The 16,856-nt window shown below is 42.3% G+C and overlaps 2 protein-coding genes across 3 annotated transcripts in view; one reads left to right on the top strand and one right to left on the bottom strand.

The window, feature by feature from the left end:
* The window catches only part of CLYBL (citramalyl-CoA lyase), a 193,916-nt gene that overhangs the window by 36,617 nt on the left and 140,443 nt on the right, over nucleotides 1–16,856 (top strand). The window lies entirely within an intron of this gene.
* LOC309339858 (uncharacterized protein) overlaps nucleotides 14,911–16,856 on the bottom strand; it is a 45,956-nt gene continuing 44,010 nt past the window's right edge. The window contains exon 4 of the mRNA XM_081858388.1: nucleotides 14,911–15,165. Within this exon, the coding sequence (XP_081714514.1) occupies nucleotides 15,026–15,165 (140 nt within the window). The 3' untranslated portion in view covers nucleotides 14,911–15,025. The remainder of the gene's footprint in view (nucleotides 15,166–16,856) is intronic.

The following is a 16,856-nucleotide window of genomic DNA, read 5'->3' as shown; positions in this document are numbered from 1 at the left end:
TTTCTGTTTCTACCCTTATCATATTTTACTTCTGGAGGGTCTTTCCACTAGTTTGTTGATGTTTTCAAGGTCTCTAAACAAAGTCATATGTGTTAACAGTCTTATTAACAATGTTAAAATGGAATTAACAGCTTGTGGGTACCTCAAGAGTACAATAGCGTGTCAGCCTTCGCTGCCCCCTTGTAAATTGTGTCCTGCTGTTTTTCTTTTGTTTCATGTCCGATCAGCAAACCAAACTTCTGTTGAGGCAGCCAGCAATTCAAGTGTTTTCTGCTCCATGTGAGGGGTGGAGCTAATGTGGAATTTATCATTAGGCGAATCTAGACACAGAAGTTAGAAGAATGACCCACACATTATGAGGGAGGGCTTTCTCTTGCCCTCCTTGGCTCTCTGACCTCTGACTTGCCATTTTGTCAGTTTTAAAAGGCTTTTCCTATGTTGTAGTTTACTTTTGTAGTTCTTTCAATGCAGGGACAAAAGCTTTTGTTTATTTAAGATGTATTTTAGTTTAAATTTCTATTAATCTTCGTGATTTTTTTAAAAAAAGTCTGCTCCCCTGAAATGATATTGAATTGTTGCTGGCTAAAGCATACTGATTAAAATGTAGAATTTGTTTTGAAATTCCTCCCCCTCCACCCATTTTCTTCCCTACGTTTAACAAGTTGTTAAATGGCATAATCTTCCCACAGATTTCAATGGGGAAGAACATGCTAGTGGATTGTGCCCAGATCGTGCTCTGTTAGAGCATTCAGTCATGTGGAGGAAATCTACGTTGCTTTTCAAAAATCCTTTTTCTCAAATTTATTGTTGATCCCCTAGAGAAACGGCACCTGTCAACACAACACAGTCCTATTCCATCTACTTTAGCGGTAACCGGGATTGATAATCATATTTTAAAAATATTAAATTTGTAAAGCTTTATAAATTAAGATGAAGGTCCTTGTGTTGGTTTTTTTTGTAAAACAATTAAACATTACTTTGCCTGATTCCCTATAAACAGAGCGGTAGGTAGGCTTATAAAGTTAACACATACTGATAATTTTGACTCTCGCAGCAGTTTTCATTCAATAATCTCAAAAGAAATTTGCTATCATCAATAAAGCTATGCAGCTTATAGAGAAATGGTATTTTCCATCTGTAAAACTGAAGAAGCTCTAAACAGAGGAAGCTCTAAAACGCAAAAGAAATGTTAATAAGGCTTTTACTCAGATGACAGAGTCTGCCATTGGGAGAGACACAAATGAAATGTTGCATCGCTACGTTTGTGAGTTCTGCCTTCTTGCCAGTCTCGCCATTGCAATAAATTCTGGAATATGACAGAAACATTATGAAAGTAACACCTTTGTCATCTCAAGGGTATTGTTAGGTTTTGTGTATGCTGAAGCAGTGAAGGAAATAAAGCATTAATGAACATGCTAAAATTGCTTGTCTGAACATTGCACTTACCTCACTATATGACACAGGCGCACCATATTGCATGGATCTTTCTGGCATATGAACCGACATTTGTCTCCTGGTTTGTTTGTTTTTAATTGATGTGTAAGGCTCTCTCCTTACTCTCCCTTTTTTAAAGGTTAAGGCTGGGTTTCTCTGTGTAGTGTCGCACTGCTGTCATGAAGCTCCCTCCCTAGAGAGGACTCTCTAGCCTCATCATCACTTTATGTTTTTGAAAGTCTTCTTAAAACTCAATTGTTTCAACAGGCGTCTTGATTTGCGGCTGCTTCTGTTTTGAAATACATAATTTCAAGGCTGCAATCCTATGCCCCATGGGTGTCAGTGAGTTAAGCCCGCACTGTGATACGAAAGCACAATTCTTTACCTTGTTAGATGCTTTGCGTACCTTCTGAGCAGAAGAGTGAACTAGGACTTTAAAAAAATAAAATAGGCTATTTTTTAAAAAAATAAAGAAAATGATTTCCCCCCGTAATATATAATATGCATATTGGTGTTTTGTAAAATACAGTGGGTTGAATTGCAAGGAAGTTCAATTTAGTCTGGGACTTAATTTACTAATGTTGACTAACTTGTCCCACTGATTTATTTGGGTTAGATCCAGACTTGGTCATGTTTAGATTTTAGTTGGGTCGCCTCTAAGCATGGCTGAGTCTGGATCCAAAATTATATTTAGCAATATGTAACAGTGGGACAGCTTTTGAATGCCAGTGTACAGAGGCAAGATGCATGTTAACATAAACTTTTAAGGTTATTGCTCTGATGTGTTCTTGAAAATGCACAAGCTGCCAGCTAAGATACGACGATATCTGCAGCCAAGACTCCTCCTGCAAAAATGAGGGCTTTGACTGATCTCTGTTTGTACACATGCTTGTGTGTAATACCAATAGCACACATTGTGAAATCTGGAAATCATATATGGCCATTTTCCATTGCGAAAATATTTCTGTAGCTGTAGATCGGTATGTTCCTGGGCTCATTACAGGGATGCACACATTTCTGCAGGGCTTGGTAGCCAACTGTTGTTCTAGCAACCAGCATGGCTTAGTTTTCTTGCTTCTGGCTTCACAGATGCAAAGTGCAACTCTTTTGTATTTGCCTAGGGAGGAAGATATGTGGATTGGTGCTTGCTTGAAGCAACCCTTACCATCCTAGCAAGTAGCATGAGGCTCTTCCTGACACAACTTTCAAAGAGGCACCATTTGCAAGCTGTGTAGATTTGTTTGTGTTTGTTTGTTTGTTTGTTTGTTTGTTTAATTGCCCTGTGGCAAAGCGTTCTGGAAGCATTCCTTGCTGGTCAACAGAATTAAATTTCTGGTTGCCACTATCAGCTGTTTTGATTTTGTGGCCCTTGTCATTTGCAGAAAGCCTGTTTGGTATGAATCTTCATGGCAAAAAACATTGAAGTGGGTGATGTGAGAGGCCATTAATTTCAGTGGGTCTCCTATTACTTAATTGGATATCATCCGTTGCTTGCTTGAAGTGAAATTACAGGGAATCAGGCAGAGGGCCTTCTCGGCAGTGGCACCCTCCCTGTGAAACACCCTCCCATCAGATGTCAAGGAGATAAAGAGCTACACAACTTTTACATGACATCTGAAGGCAGCCCTGTATCTTGAAGTTTTTAATGTTTGACATTTTATTATTATTTATATTTTGCTGGAAGCCACCCAGAGTGGCTGGGGAAACCCAGCCAGATGGGCGGAGTACAACAACAACAACAACTTCTTCTTCTTCACAATTTAATTTTGAATTTATCCAGGCATGGCCACTTGAAATCTGGTGGTTGTAAATCTTGTATCTCTTTTGATCCTCCCCTTCAACCAGAAAAACCATACACCAAATCTAGAATTATCAGTTTAAGTTCAGTGGATGAAAGACAACTCACAAATCTTGAGTTATTTACATGGGTTTGGGTTGGCATTTTGGAAAAGCAGAGCTGCTGTGTCTTTAACAGCTGTTTGGCAGACAAAGATTCAATAGATTCAGCCTTAAATTGTATTGGAAATGTAATTATGGGGAAAGAGCCACCTGTTGATATCCTGTCTGTCTGCCATCTTCAAACTCAATGAGAAAACAGTGTACTATGCCTAACAAAATGTGTTGGCACCCTTGATTATTGCCCTAAGCAATATATGGGATGGTGGTTGTGGTTGGGATGTTGCTAATGGCAAGAGGGCTGCTTTTTCCCCCTGCCATGCACAGAATCATAGAATTATAGAGTTGGAAAAGACTTCTCCAACCCACTGCATGCCAAGAATCGCAGCTAAGGAATCTCTGGCATGTGGTCACCCAACATCTACTTAAAAACCTCCAATGAAGAAAAGTTCAGTATCTCTCAATGAAACACAGTTCCAAACGGGAGAGGTTTCATCATTTGGTTGCCACTCCTAGATGGACAGTTGTGAGATGTGGCAAGACAGCTCCCCAGTTTAGCCCTTGGCACTTGCTAGTCCTAGTTTATGCATCTCCTGATGCAGAGGCCGCTTAGGAATAAATGGCTCACCCTGGTGCTGATTGACTTCCAAAACCACGTTCAGAAGATACAGACTTGTGAACAAACAAGACTAAAGCTGTAATCCTATGAACACTTACCTGGGAGTAAATCCACTGAACACAGTGAGACTTGCTTCAGAGTAAGTATGTGCAGGGTTGTATTGTAAATTCCGTTTTGAGAGTTTGCTTTGTTTTCTTTCGTTTTAATGTGCTCATTGGCCATTAGGAGCACTTATTCAACAGTAGCTGAAAAGGGATAGAGGATTGAAAAGCCTTTCTTTGCGCCATTTCAGTACCATTTAGTTCAGCATATCTTTACAATTTCCTTTTAGGCCACGTAGAGAATGGTTTTTCTTTCTCAAAAGATTGTGTCTGATAAATGTAATAAATAGTTGTAATAGTAATTAATGAAGGGACGCGGGAGGCGCTGTGGGTAAAACCTCAGCGCCTAGGACTTGCCGATCATCAGGTCGGCGGTTCGAATCCCTGTGGCGGGGTGCGCTCCCGTTGCTCGGTCCCAGCGCCTGCCAACCTAGCAGTTCGAAAGCACGTCAAAGTGCAAGTAGATAAATAGGAACTGCTTACTAGCGGGAAGGTAAACGGCATTTCCGTGCGCTGCGCTGGCTCGCCAGATGCAGCTTGTCACGCTGGCCATGTGACCCAGAAGTGTCTTCGGACAGCGCTGGCCCCCGGCCTCTTAAGCGAGATGGGCGCGCAACACCAGAGTCGGACACGACTGGCCCATACGGGCAGGGGTATCTTTACCTTTAATAGTAATTAAAGGTAAAGGGACCCCTGACCATTAGGTCCAGTTGTGACTGACTCTGGGGTTGCGGCGCTCATCTCGCTTTATTGGCCGAGGGAGCCGGCATACAGTTTCCGGGTCATGTGGCCAGCATGACTAAGCTGCTTCTGGCAAACCAGAGCAGCGCATGGAAACGCCGTTTACCTTCCCGCCAGAGCAGTACCTATTTATCTACTTGCACTTTGACATGCTTTCGAACTCCTAGGTTGGCAGGAGCAAGGACCGAGCAACGGGAGCTCACCCCGTCGCGGGGATTCGAACCACCGACCTTCTGATCGACAAGCCCTAGGCTCTGTGGTTTAACCCACAGCGCCACCCGCGTCCCTAATAGTAATTAGGAATTGGTTAAATAGCTGCAAGCAGAGAGTAGGAATAAACAGACACTTTTCCAAATAGAGGGATGTAGAAAGTGGGGTCTCCTAAGGATCGGTATTGGGCCCTGTGCTTTTTTACATATTTATACATGATCTAGATTTGGATGAGCAGGGAGAGGTCCAAATTTGCTGATGATACAGGCCGTTTTAGGTGCATCTGATATGTGTGTGACTGTGCCAAACCTAGAAGTAACCCCAAAAAGCCACAGGGCGGGACAGCCTTACACAGGCTCCGCCGACATGCACAGGTGTCCAGAAGATCATCCCTGTGCAAATTGGTAGCTACCTGTGTTAAATTGTTCAAGTTTACTAAAAAAAAATAGATTGCAAAGAAGCTCCAAAAGGAGTGAATGGGTGGTTTAAAATAGCAGATGCGATTCGATGTAAGCAGGTGTAAAATGATATTGTAGAGTTGGAAAATGTTCAGAGAATGGCAACAAAGATCATCAGGGGGTTGGAGTGGCTTTTGTGAAGAACATTTGTAGTGTTTGGGACTTTGGGGTTTCGAGAAAAGAGGTGACTTGATACAAGCTTATAAAATAACTCTGTGGCATGGATAGCTAAAATTTATCTCCCTCTCTTGTTGCACCAGAACTTCTGGAGATCAAATGAAGCTGAATGGTTGAAAGATCCAGCACAGATAAAAGAAAGTACTTCTTCATATAGCTTATATTACTTTTAAGAATTTTTATTAAAGATTTCTTAGTTTACAAAAATATGTGCATTGTCTCTTTTTTCAAGTTGAGTTTTCTACAGATCAGTTACATTTGTTGTGAGACATTAATGCTGCATGCAGTATTAGGTTGTGGGGAAAGCGGAGGAGGGTGGGTGAGGTAGCAATGCTTCGATTTTTCTACTGTATGGAGTTTTGTGTCAGTGTCACTTGTGTGGTTTCTCTTTTTATTCGCTTGTTATATTTCCTTGGTGGCGAGAGAGGTTGGGGGTGGCCTAGGATGTGGTTGGTTGTCTTTGGTTGGCTGTAGTGAGATTTGTTTATGTGTGTCAGAGGGTGGATTTTGGGGTCAGCTTAGCCATATTGATTCGTATGCTGTTGGCAGATTCTTGTTGTTGTCTTATTGGATTATGTGTGTGATAAAGGGGAACTATACTGGGATGAAGGCATCATCTTCTATTTGTCCCCCTGTCAGTTTCAGTTATTGGTTAGTTTTTACTGGTAAGGCTGTTTCCCATACTTTTTGAGACCATTGGTTCATGTTTACTCCTAACAGGTCTCTCCAGTGTCTGGCTATGATGCTTCTGGCTGCTGAGTGGGCATTATTATCTTGGAAGATATTCAGTAGGGCCAGTTCTGGGATGACCTCTAATACCTGCTTAGGTTTTTTTTTGCATATTTCTTGTATGACTGATTCCAGAAGAGTTGGATTTTGGGACATTTCCACCACATGTGGAGCTATGTGGCTCTGGAGGTGCAGCCTCTCCAGCATTTTGGTGAGACTCCTGGACGTATCATCACTAGTTTCTGTGGTGTTAGGTACCATCTGTAAGTGAGTTTCAGGTTGATTTCTTTTCTTTTAGCTGAGATGGATTTAAAGGGAGGCTTAGACCACATTCTAGTCCATTGCGTGGGGTTACTTTCATAGCCTATGTCGTCCTCCCATTGTTTTTTGAATATGCCAAGGGGAGTTGTGGGATTTTGGAGCAGTATTTTGTATATTGTGGATATCATCCCCTTGCCTTGTCCCTTTGTTGTTAGGAGGAGCTTTTCGAAGGCTGTCCAGAGACTAGTTGCTGCTGATTTTACTACTGGATTGTTTAAGAAGGCCTGTAATTGGTGGTATGTTAGCCAGGGCATTTGAGTGTCTGCTGGTTTGTCTTGTGTTTCTTGTGTTGATGTGGATTTGGTATTTTTGTAGAAGCCTTTGGCTTGCCAGGTTTCTATCTGGAAGTTTTGTGCTGCATGATGGAATAGTGGGTGGTGAGCCAGGGGGATTGGGGGGGGGGGATGGGGTTGGGGACAGTTTGCCTGCTTCTTTCTTCCATGCTTTAAGCGTGGTCTGTTTCAATAATTGCTGCAAGCCACAAGAGGAGAGAGTGCTCTTAGGCTCAGGTCCTCTTTGTGGGTTCCCCACAAGCATCTAGTTGTCCACCACAGAACCAGATGCTTGGACTACCTGGGCTGTTACTATGTTCTTACTGCTTTAGTGGCTGGCCACAGATTGTAATGATACTAAATGCATGCGTCTTGGATTTTGATCCTAAGCCCACTTGGTTGGGAGTAAGCCTCATTGAGCACAGTGGGACCTGCTGCTGAATAAACATACCGGTACATTCCACTGGATTGTGCTGGTACTACTGCTGTACAGCAAGCCCGCAATTTACATACATTTAACTTGTATGCATTGAGCTTTACATGCTTGGCAATTTACATATATATAAATTGGTTCAATCTTTGGCTTCTCCAGTGAGGACTAGGAAAGACCCGCTGCCAATCAGTGTAGCAGTACGGAGGTAGGTGGACCAAGGGACTGACTTAATATAAGGCAGCTTCTTGTATGCTTTCATTGCTGCTGCTGCTGCTGCTGCTGCTGCCTCCTTCTGTTCAAGGTAAATAGGGTCTTGGTTGTTCCAGTGTACCATGCTTAGGTTGTACAGACATCAATGTTTGACTGATAGCTGAAATGCAATGGCCAGGTTGCTGGTAGGAGTGAGGCAGTTGGTTTATATACATCCATCTAAGATCAATTACATTGGTTACTAGTTCACATCTGGGATAAGTTAAAGGTACTGGTAATAACCTTTAAAGCTGTAAATGACTTATGACCCAAATGCCATAGGGACTGTCTTCACCCAAGCCTTAAGTTCCGTCTCAGAGGTCCTATTCTCTAGCTAATACTTTATTTTGCCCTACTATGAGATGTTCATAAATTCATTTCTTCCCATTTTCATATGGCATTTTTATTCCAGGTGTTTGATGACTAAATCTGCTGTTTTTATTTAATAATAATAATAATAATACATTTTATTTATATCCCGCCCTCCCCAGCCAAAGCTGGGCTCAGGGCGGCTAACAACAATCAAAATAATCCAACGATTCTAAAAACATTTCATTATAAAAATTAATTAAAATCAAATTGATGGCAACCATTAAGCAAAATTCTGTGCAGATTGCCAGAGGAGAGGGGGTCAGGCTGCGCCCTGACCAAAGGCCTGGTGGAACAGCTCTGTCTTGCAGGCCCTGCGGAAAGATGTCAAGTCCCGCAGGGCCCTAGTCTCTTGTGACAGAGCGTTCCACCAGATTGGAGCCGCGGCCGAGAAGGCCCTGGCTCTAGTTGAGGCCAGCCTAACCTCTCTGTGGCCTGGGATTTTTAATTTGACTGTAATTCTGCTGTATGTTTTTAAATTATTATATGATTTTATATTTCATTATATTTTAAAGAAACATTTCACAAGCAGACCAAAAATGGTTTCAATTAATATATCCATGTAGGATTCTGTATGCATGATCTTCCCCACATTATGTGCCCCATAGACATAGATTCAGACTCAGAGTTGGAAGGGACCCTGAGGATCATCTTGTCCAACCCCCTGCAACGCAGAAATATCGAACCTGAAACCTTGGCATTATCAGACCACACTCTAGCCAACTGAGCTATCCACCTTACTAGCAAGTTCACAACGATTGAACCCATAACATAAGCACTTGAAGGGCAAGGTGGGTGCATGTGTGTTGGAAAGCAAAACTAAATTAAAATATGAAAGTTAACTGCTGTAAGGTTACTTGGGAAAAGATACACAACTTTAAGTGATTCTGGGTCAAGAGAACTGAAAGCAACTTGGTAGCTGGGACGATTTTTGTTTAGATCGTAACTTTATTCATATACTTTCTAGGAGAAGAAGCATTTCGGTAGGATTTCCCAGTTATTAGTCAAGCTGTTCTGCTGTTCGAATGCCTTTTGTATGCAGTCTAAATTCTTCACCTGCTCTACCTATGAGCCCTTTTTATTCAAAACAGCATGAAGTAAAATTTCAGGGTCATTAAGGTGGATTTCTGTCTGGAAGCGAAGTGTTCATCTTGCCTAATAGAGCAGGTAGTATGGTGGTAGGAGAGGCCTGATCTTAATAAGCAGTGTAAAGATAATTGTTCTTACTCCGGCTACTTATTCAGATATTTTAAATCATTCTAATGGTCTTGATTTGACCAAACTGCGGGAGGCAGTGGAAGACAGGAGTGCCTGGCGTGCTCTGGTCCATGGGGTCACAAAGAGTCGGACACGACTAAACGACTAAACAACAACAATGGTCTTGAACTAGATCCATCTGCTTTTTAAAATTATTTTTTCTTGAGGTTTATAGTAAAGGTTAGTATTTTTTTTTTTAAAGCCAATCTAGGCTCTTCTTTCCCCCCAAGCAGATCTAGATGTTACAAGAGAGCTGGGTTCGGTACTGCTCTGATATCTCTCTTCCTAGTCCTGCCTGTGCCATGATTTCACTGTTGTGCATTTTACCTCTCCCCCGGCAACAGCCAAGGATGTGATGAGCAAGAGGGGAAACACACAATGCAGTGACATCAGATGTTATCCTATGCAAAACTAGGAAGGGAGGAAGAAGAAATAAAAATGAGTTGGCAGTAGCTCTCAATGTCTTTTGTAGTATCTACTTTCTTTCTCAATGCTGGATGTAAAAAAAAAAAAGAAAGAACTTCCAGAGTGAATTTATGGGAACCTGTCAATGAGTAGATGGGCTTTTCTCTTCCCATGTTACACAAAAATGGCTAAAGTATGTCTGATTGATTCATTTTTAGATAAAGCAGATGGGATTCTCAGATCATGCACTGTTAAGCCTTTCTTTGGAATTTGTGCCACTGTGACCAGAGAGCCCAGATGGTGCTTAAATCTGTTGTTTTTTAACAGCCCTACTTTTTTGATTTTTATACCCAAACACATTGAGCAATTCTTAGTCATTAATTACTGATCTAGTTTTGCCTGTTGGTACAGTGACTTACCAGAATGCACCCCAAAGAGAGGAAGCTACGTGTGTTGAGGTGGGGGGGGGGGGGGCGAGGCTGGGAAAGTGAACCAGAGCCAGTAAAACGATGCTTTCCTTAACTGAGCTTTCTCAGTCCCATCTCAACGGTCTAGACCATACTGAACAACGATGGTATTAGCTGTACCAGAAACTAAAGCATGCTGGTTATATTTAGTAAGGACCCTTTCCTTCACGCTTCCAAACTACTGAACAAAGGAGAAGATCAAATCCTTCTCCAAATGTATGCTAGTTCCTGGCACTGTAGGAAATTCTGCAAAACATTAAATAAATGGTTGTATTTGCTTGCATTCCTGGCTTCTTACCCCTGATTCCTCCATTTCTCTCCAGTGATGTGCAGCTAGTGGACTAGGGGCAATAGACTAGTCCTCCTAGTTCTTTTAGTTTCAATGGGTGTACTCAGAATTGGACACAGCCCCTAATCTTTATATTTCTCCCAGTCTTGAAATTTAATTATTGAGGGAGGAACTTGCTTCTTCTGCGTGTATAAAGGTAAAGGGACCCTTGACCATTAGGTCCAGTCATGACGCCGTTTACCTTCCTGCTATAAAGTGGTACCTATTTATCTACTTGCACTTAAGGGTGCTTTCGAACTGCTAGGTGGGCAGGAGCTGGGACCGAACGACGGGAGCTCACCCCGCTGCGGGGATTCGAACCGCCGACCATGCGATCGGCAAGTCCTAGGCGCTGAGGTTTTACCCACAGCGCCACCCGCGTCCCCCAAGTACAGTGGTACCTCGGGTTAAGAACTTAATTTGTTCTGGAGGTTTGTTCTTAACCTGAAACTGTTCTTAACCTGAAGCACCACTTTAGTTATGGGGCCTCCTGCTGCTGCCGTGCCACCGGAGCACGATTTCTGTTCTCATCCTGAAGCAAAGTTCTTAACCTGAATGTTGCATTATCATTATAGGGTTATATTTAGGTATTTCTATGCCACTTTTCAGCATGTGGTACTGTGTACAACATATGAAAACGCATTAATGCACATTTCTTAAAAGAGTACTAGCTGCTGGGAGTTGCAAGTGAGGAGGGTGCTGTTGTACTCATTGGTCCTTCTTGTGGGATTCTGGGAGAACAGAATGCTGAACCAAATGGGCCTGATTCAGTAGGGCTTTTCATGTGTTCTTAATTAAAACATGAATACAAAGTAGGCTCGGCATAAGCTAAGATAGCAATGGTTGTATCTAGTGCTGGCTTTGCACTAGTGCAACTGCTCTCCACTAGTGCAAAGTGAGGCCCAATCCCTTTTCCTCACCGCTTCCCCATACTAATTGTAGCGCTCATCACACTGTTCCAGAGGCTTCTGCAACTGTTAGAAGAAGCTCTTGCGGGGCATGGAAGGGATTGGCAAATATCAGGTGCCCTGGTAGCAGAAAGCCACCATTTTATACAACCCATTCCTTTTAGGAAGTATGGGGAAAGAAAGGGGATAAGGTGTGCAAAATAACCCATACTGCTTAAGCGGAACTTGAACACTTGTCTAGCTCTGTGGTGATTGTCTAGTTGCTTAAGAAATCATATAAAAAGCATAAACTGACAGAATGGGCTACATCAGACATAGGCAAACTCAGCCCTCCAGATGTTTTGGTACTGCAACTCCCATCATCCCTAGCTAACAGGACCAGTGGTCAGGAATGATGGAAATTGTTGTCTCAAAACATCTGGAGGGCCAAGTTTGCCTATGCCTGGGCTACATTGTTGGAAAATCAACTGATACTTACATTCCTTTTCATACAGTCCTAAAACTACTGCCATTCCACAACCTGCCAACTGTGGAATGTTTGTTATTAATGCCCTTTTATTTTATGTCCGGTACTCTTTTTTTAAAAAGCAGTCTGCAGTAGAAAATAGATGCAGCGCACAAGTCTATATAGATTAAACAAACTGAGGTTCTCCCTCTACTGCAAGTTATTGCACAGTTAGTTAGAAATGGAAATCAGTTGCTTTCGCCTCTTGATAAATAATTCTGTTTGGGTAAAGCATCCGTTGGCATTTCCTAAGAAAAGCAGGTATTTAAATGAGCCAGTTTGATGCTGTCAAGACTTCTTACTTTGTTGTACAGACTAGAAGGCTGCAATTCCATTCTTTTTCTAGTGTGAAGTTGTTTAAAGGTGCACTGAAATCTCTTGAATAACATTTCTCTTGTACTGGTCTATCACTGAAACAACAACAACCCAAATAATCACAACAGCTGGCAGTGGCATGTAATTTTACTTCTGATTTGTTTCATCTAAGGACTGATCTACACTATACAGGAGCCATGTGGAGGCTGCTGAAAGATGCTTTTCCGTAGCTCCGCAAGCAAGGAGCATATCGTGTAGTTCGGTGTTGCTATGGAGATCCTACAGAATATGGAGGATCCACCTGGTAAGCAGTGCCGTTATCATCACTGCATGAAGAAGCCTTCTGTGCAGATGACATTTGGGGTGTCTTCCAAACAGATTGTAAAGTAGTTATCAGCGACTGCAGACCCTCCAAGTGTCCCTATTTTCCAGGGACAGTTCCGGATTTGCAGAAGCCGTCCCGGTTTCTGATTTCATCCTGGAACGTCCAGCTTTTCCTTAGGACATCCCTATTTTCATTGGAGAGATGTTGGAGGATATGCAGAACTCACAATCAGGGAGTGGTCTCTTAAAAATACAGCCACTCTCTCAGGGTCTTTGTTGGCTTTTCCAATGATGTTAAAGATATACATGATTTCACTTAAACATGCAGTGCCTTGGAACATGACCCCTGTGTATAGTGTGACTTGCCTGTACCTCAAGGACTGCCTCTCCCCATATGAACCCAGACCCTGCGCTCATCATCTGAGCATCTTTGTGTGCCTCCTTTGCAAGAGCTCTGGAGGGTTGCAACACAAGGCTGGGGCTTTTCTGCAGTGGCTCCCTGTTTGTGGAATACTCTCCCCAGAGACGCTCACCTTTAGACACCAGGCAAAAACATTCCGCTTCTTCCAGGCCTTTGGCTAATTGGCCTTTTAAACTGGGGAGGGGGTATTGTTTTTGTTTGTTTCTATGTTAGGTTTTAGGGACGCAGGTGGCGCTGTGGCTTAAACCACAGAGCCTAGGACTTGCTGATCAGAAGGTCGGTGGTTCGAGTCCCCGTGACGGGGTGAGCTCCCGTTGTTCGGTCCCTGCTCCTGCCCATCTAGCAGTTCGAAAGCACGTCAAAGTGCAAGTAGATAAATAGGTACCACTCCGGCGGGAAGGTAAACGGCGTTTCCGTGCGCTGCTCTGGTTTGCCAGAAGCAGCTTAGTCATGCTGGCCACATGACCCGGAAGCTGTGCACCGGCTCCCTCAGCCAATAAAGCGAGATGAGCGCCGCAACCCCAGAGTCAGCCACGACTGGACCTAATGGTCAGGGGTCCCTTTACCTTTTTTATGTTAGGTTTGCTTGTGTTTTTATACTGTAAACCGCCCTGTGATCCTTGGATGAAGGGCGATATACAAATTTAAGAAATGAATTAAAATAAATAAATTTAATTACTGTGGCACAGAAGACCCCATGCCCCTGTAAAAATGACAGCGGTTTCCTGATAGACATGTGGTGTGTGGATTCTCTGTTCCAGCTTGATGCCCCAGTGCAGTGCATGTCCCTTGGGTGGTTGAGCAGTGCAACCCAGAAAAAAATGGGGATGCTGTGCCCCTCCTTCAGTCGCTCACATCCATTACAGTGGTACCTCGGGTTACAAATGATTCAGGTTACAAATGATTCAGATTACAGACTCTGCTAAGGTACCCAAGGTAGTGCCTTGGGTTAAGAACTTTGCTTCAGGATGAGAACAGAAATCGTGTGGCGGCAGCACAGTGGCAGCGGGAGGCCCCATTAGGTAAAGTGGTACCTCAGGTTAAGAACAGTTTCAGATTAAGAACGGACCTCCAGAACGAATTAAGTTCTTAACCAGAGGTACCACTGTATTACATTATCTAGGGAAAGTCTGGTGAGAGTTTTAGACCACACTGGAGTTTATTCTAGTGGTCTTCTTTTTCTTCCTCCTTTCTTTTTTTTAAATGCAACCCACACCTTGTTCCCTGATGTTTCTCTCTTCAGGATGCTGTGATAATCTGTGAAAGAAAACAATTTTATCATGAGTTGGCTTTTAAGCCTTTCCATAATGAGTTTCCAAGTGTTTTTTGGCTATAGATATTAAAGCTTGTGTATTTGCAATTTCTTTGGCAAACTGCCTTTAGCAGAGAGGATATAGTGTTTTCTTGGTACTTTGCCCAAAGTAATTTTGCAAAAAGACTGTGACTGTATTTTAGTATCTGTCATTTGTTTTGAGACTAGTCATTGTAATGGCATTTGATCACATTCACTTTATGGTAGTTTATCTTGTTTCCATGCTACACATCTACTCCAACATCAGAGCATAATTTTAATGGCTACTGTTTTACTTCTACATAAAACATTTTATGACCCTTTTTGTACAGTAGCCATCAGGTTTCAATCATTGTTGCTCCACAGAGAGGGGGGTGGAATTGGATGAAGAACTATCAAAAATCTTTTAACTACATAACTTTTTATTTCAGGTCAACTTCCCATAAAAGATATTAAACGTATTTTGTGGTTTATTCTACACATTAGCAATTTTAGAAGGTTACAGTGTTTTTGAAAAAGTTTATGAAACTGAGAACTTAATTCACATAAGATGTTTTACACTTTGCAGTACTTTTCCATTGTAAATGTGAATGTGTTGCTAGCACTTTACATGCTACACTGACAGCTATTTTTATCACTTCTGTTCAGTAGCATAACATGCAATATACAGTAAAAAAAAAAACCTTCTTAAATGACAGGTTTGCTGGGCTGCTTTTATTTTTCATTAACAGAGTTGCTGGAGACCTAATCTTGTACCTGTTGGATAAATATATTAATTACCAACACCACAAGGCATCAGTTCACGACAGCTTTGTTCCTATGCTTGGACACCAAGAATTTTCTCCATATTTCCTCACCACCATCTGCTGAACTTTGTGACTGAACAGGATTTGAATCTTCTGCACCAGGTTGCAAGGAGAGTTGGTGGTCCTCATCTGCGGTGCCAAGAAAGGGTATCAACAAAAGTATTTAATTTCTTTTTCAATCATCCCCAGCACTGACCAGAAGCAAGGAAGTGTTGGGTGTGTTTCGGCACACAGCAGACCTGTCCAGTTCCCCATGTCAGTTGAATGTGCGGAATGACTGCTTCTGCTTGGGTTCTGTGACAGACATGCAGGACCTTCTTCGTTTCTGTTTTCAGGGACATTTGACACAGAACATTTGAAAACCACAACAGAACTTTTTGCCTTTAATATTCTTTTTCGCCTGATATTCTCTCAGTTTTAGTAGGAGTCTTATGCCATCTAGAGAACACTCTTCTTTTCCAGGGGCTAAAAATCTGTGTGCCACAGCTCCAAATAATTATAATTTATATACACACAAACATATTTTGGTTTCTAAAGGATGCCTGAAGTTCTTATTTGAAAAGTTTAATTAAGGGGGAAACTTTGACATCTTGTTGAGACGATTAGATTGCATCCCCCAAAGGTGAGAGAAAGACATTTTAATTCTAATCTAATTCACACCAATTAAAAGATGCAAAAGAATGTTGTACCAGTCAATTGTTAATTATGCATCACTTTACCTTCCCTGTGACCAAAAAGAGAGAAAAGCAAATAATGTTCCATTTTTGTTAGTAGTGTGTACAAGTAATTACCCACAAATAATTTTTAGAAGGAAGGAAGCACAACTTCCCCTTTCTGAAAATACCCTTGGTAGAGGAATTGAGTTCAGGGGGTGCACACGGCCCATTCACTCCCTCCAATCTCCAGTCCTTTACTGCTGGAAGGATTATTTGTGGGAGGAATTGGGCACAGAGGTTACGTGTCACAGGGCATGCACCCAGTTTCATTCGACTCCTTTGGGCCCCAGACTAAAGAGAAGCAAGCAGTAGACCCCTTACTTCCCTTCCAGCATATCCAACTCCTGGTCTTCATTAGTTGAAGGCTGGCACCTGCAAATTATTCTCTGAGGTCGGGGATGTGGGTAATGCACATGCGTGGACCTTAGTCCGGACATTTGGCAACCCATGTCAAAAGTGGAGATTTTGGCGAATTTCCTTAAAAATAGCTCAGCTTTTCACTTCTTGAAATACGGCAACTCTAGGGTAGAAGGGGACCCTGTATTCAACCCCCTGTTATTTTTCTGCAAGCATAGAGAGTCTTTCTGCCCTTCCCTCTCCAAAATGGAGGCTTCAGGGATGTCGGCACATGTTGCCATTACTTACATAGTTTCAAAACTCTATAGCTTCAGTTATTACCCACGTAGTTTCAAAGGGAATGGTTTCTTGTCTCAGAAGGCCATTAAGCTGTGTGGGCTTGACAGGTCTAATTTATGTGAGTTTGGTAATGTGACAGCAGTTACTCTGTGTATTTAAATTGGTTTAGAGTGGGAGATCTTTATCAAGGAAGACGTAGAAATGTAGTCAGCTGAGGTGTCAGAATCAGCCTTTGTCTCAAGGTGGGCCTGCCACTTTTCTAAACAAATGACTAGAAAAGCAATCATTTCCTCATAGCTGAGAGAATCCTCTATAACCCTCTTCCCAAGCCCAAGTGTGTGTGACTTGGTTTGCATGTTGGATAATGAGTCTCTGCTCCCCTGGCATGACCGCAAGGAGGAAATGGGAACCTTAAACCACAGTTTAGAGTTACATCTGCCTCTGGACCTGTGTTTAATTCTAGCTGTG

This window comes from Podarcis erhardii, assembly GCF_964252035.2.
Source record: "Podarcis erhardii genome assembly, chromosome: 4".
NCBI lineage: Eukaryota > Metazoa > Chordata > Lepidosauria > Squamata > Lacertidae > Podarcis > Podarcis erhardii.
The sequence above is the reverse complement of the archived record's forward strand: the minus strand, read 5'-3'. Positions and strand labels throughout refer to the sequence as shown.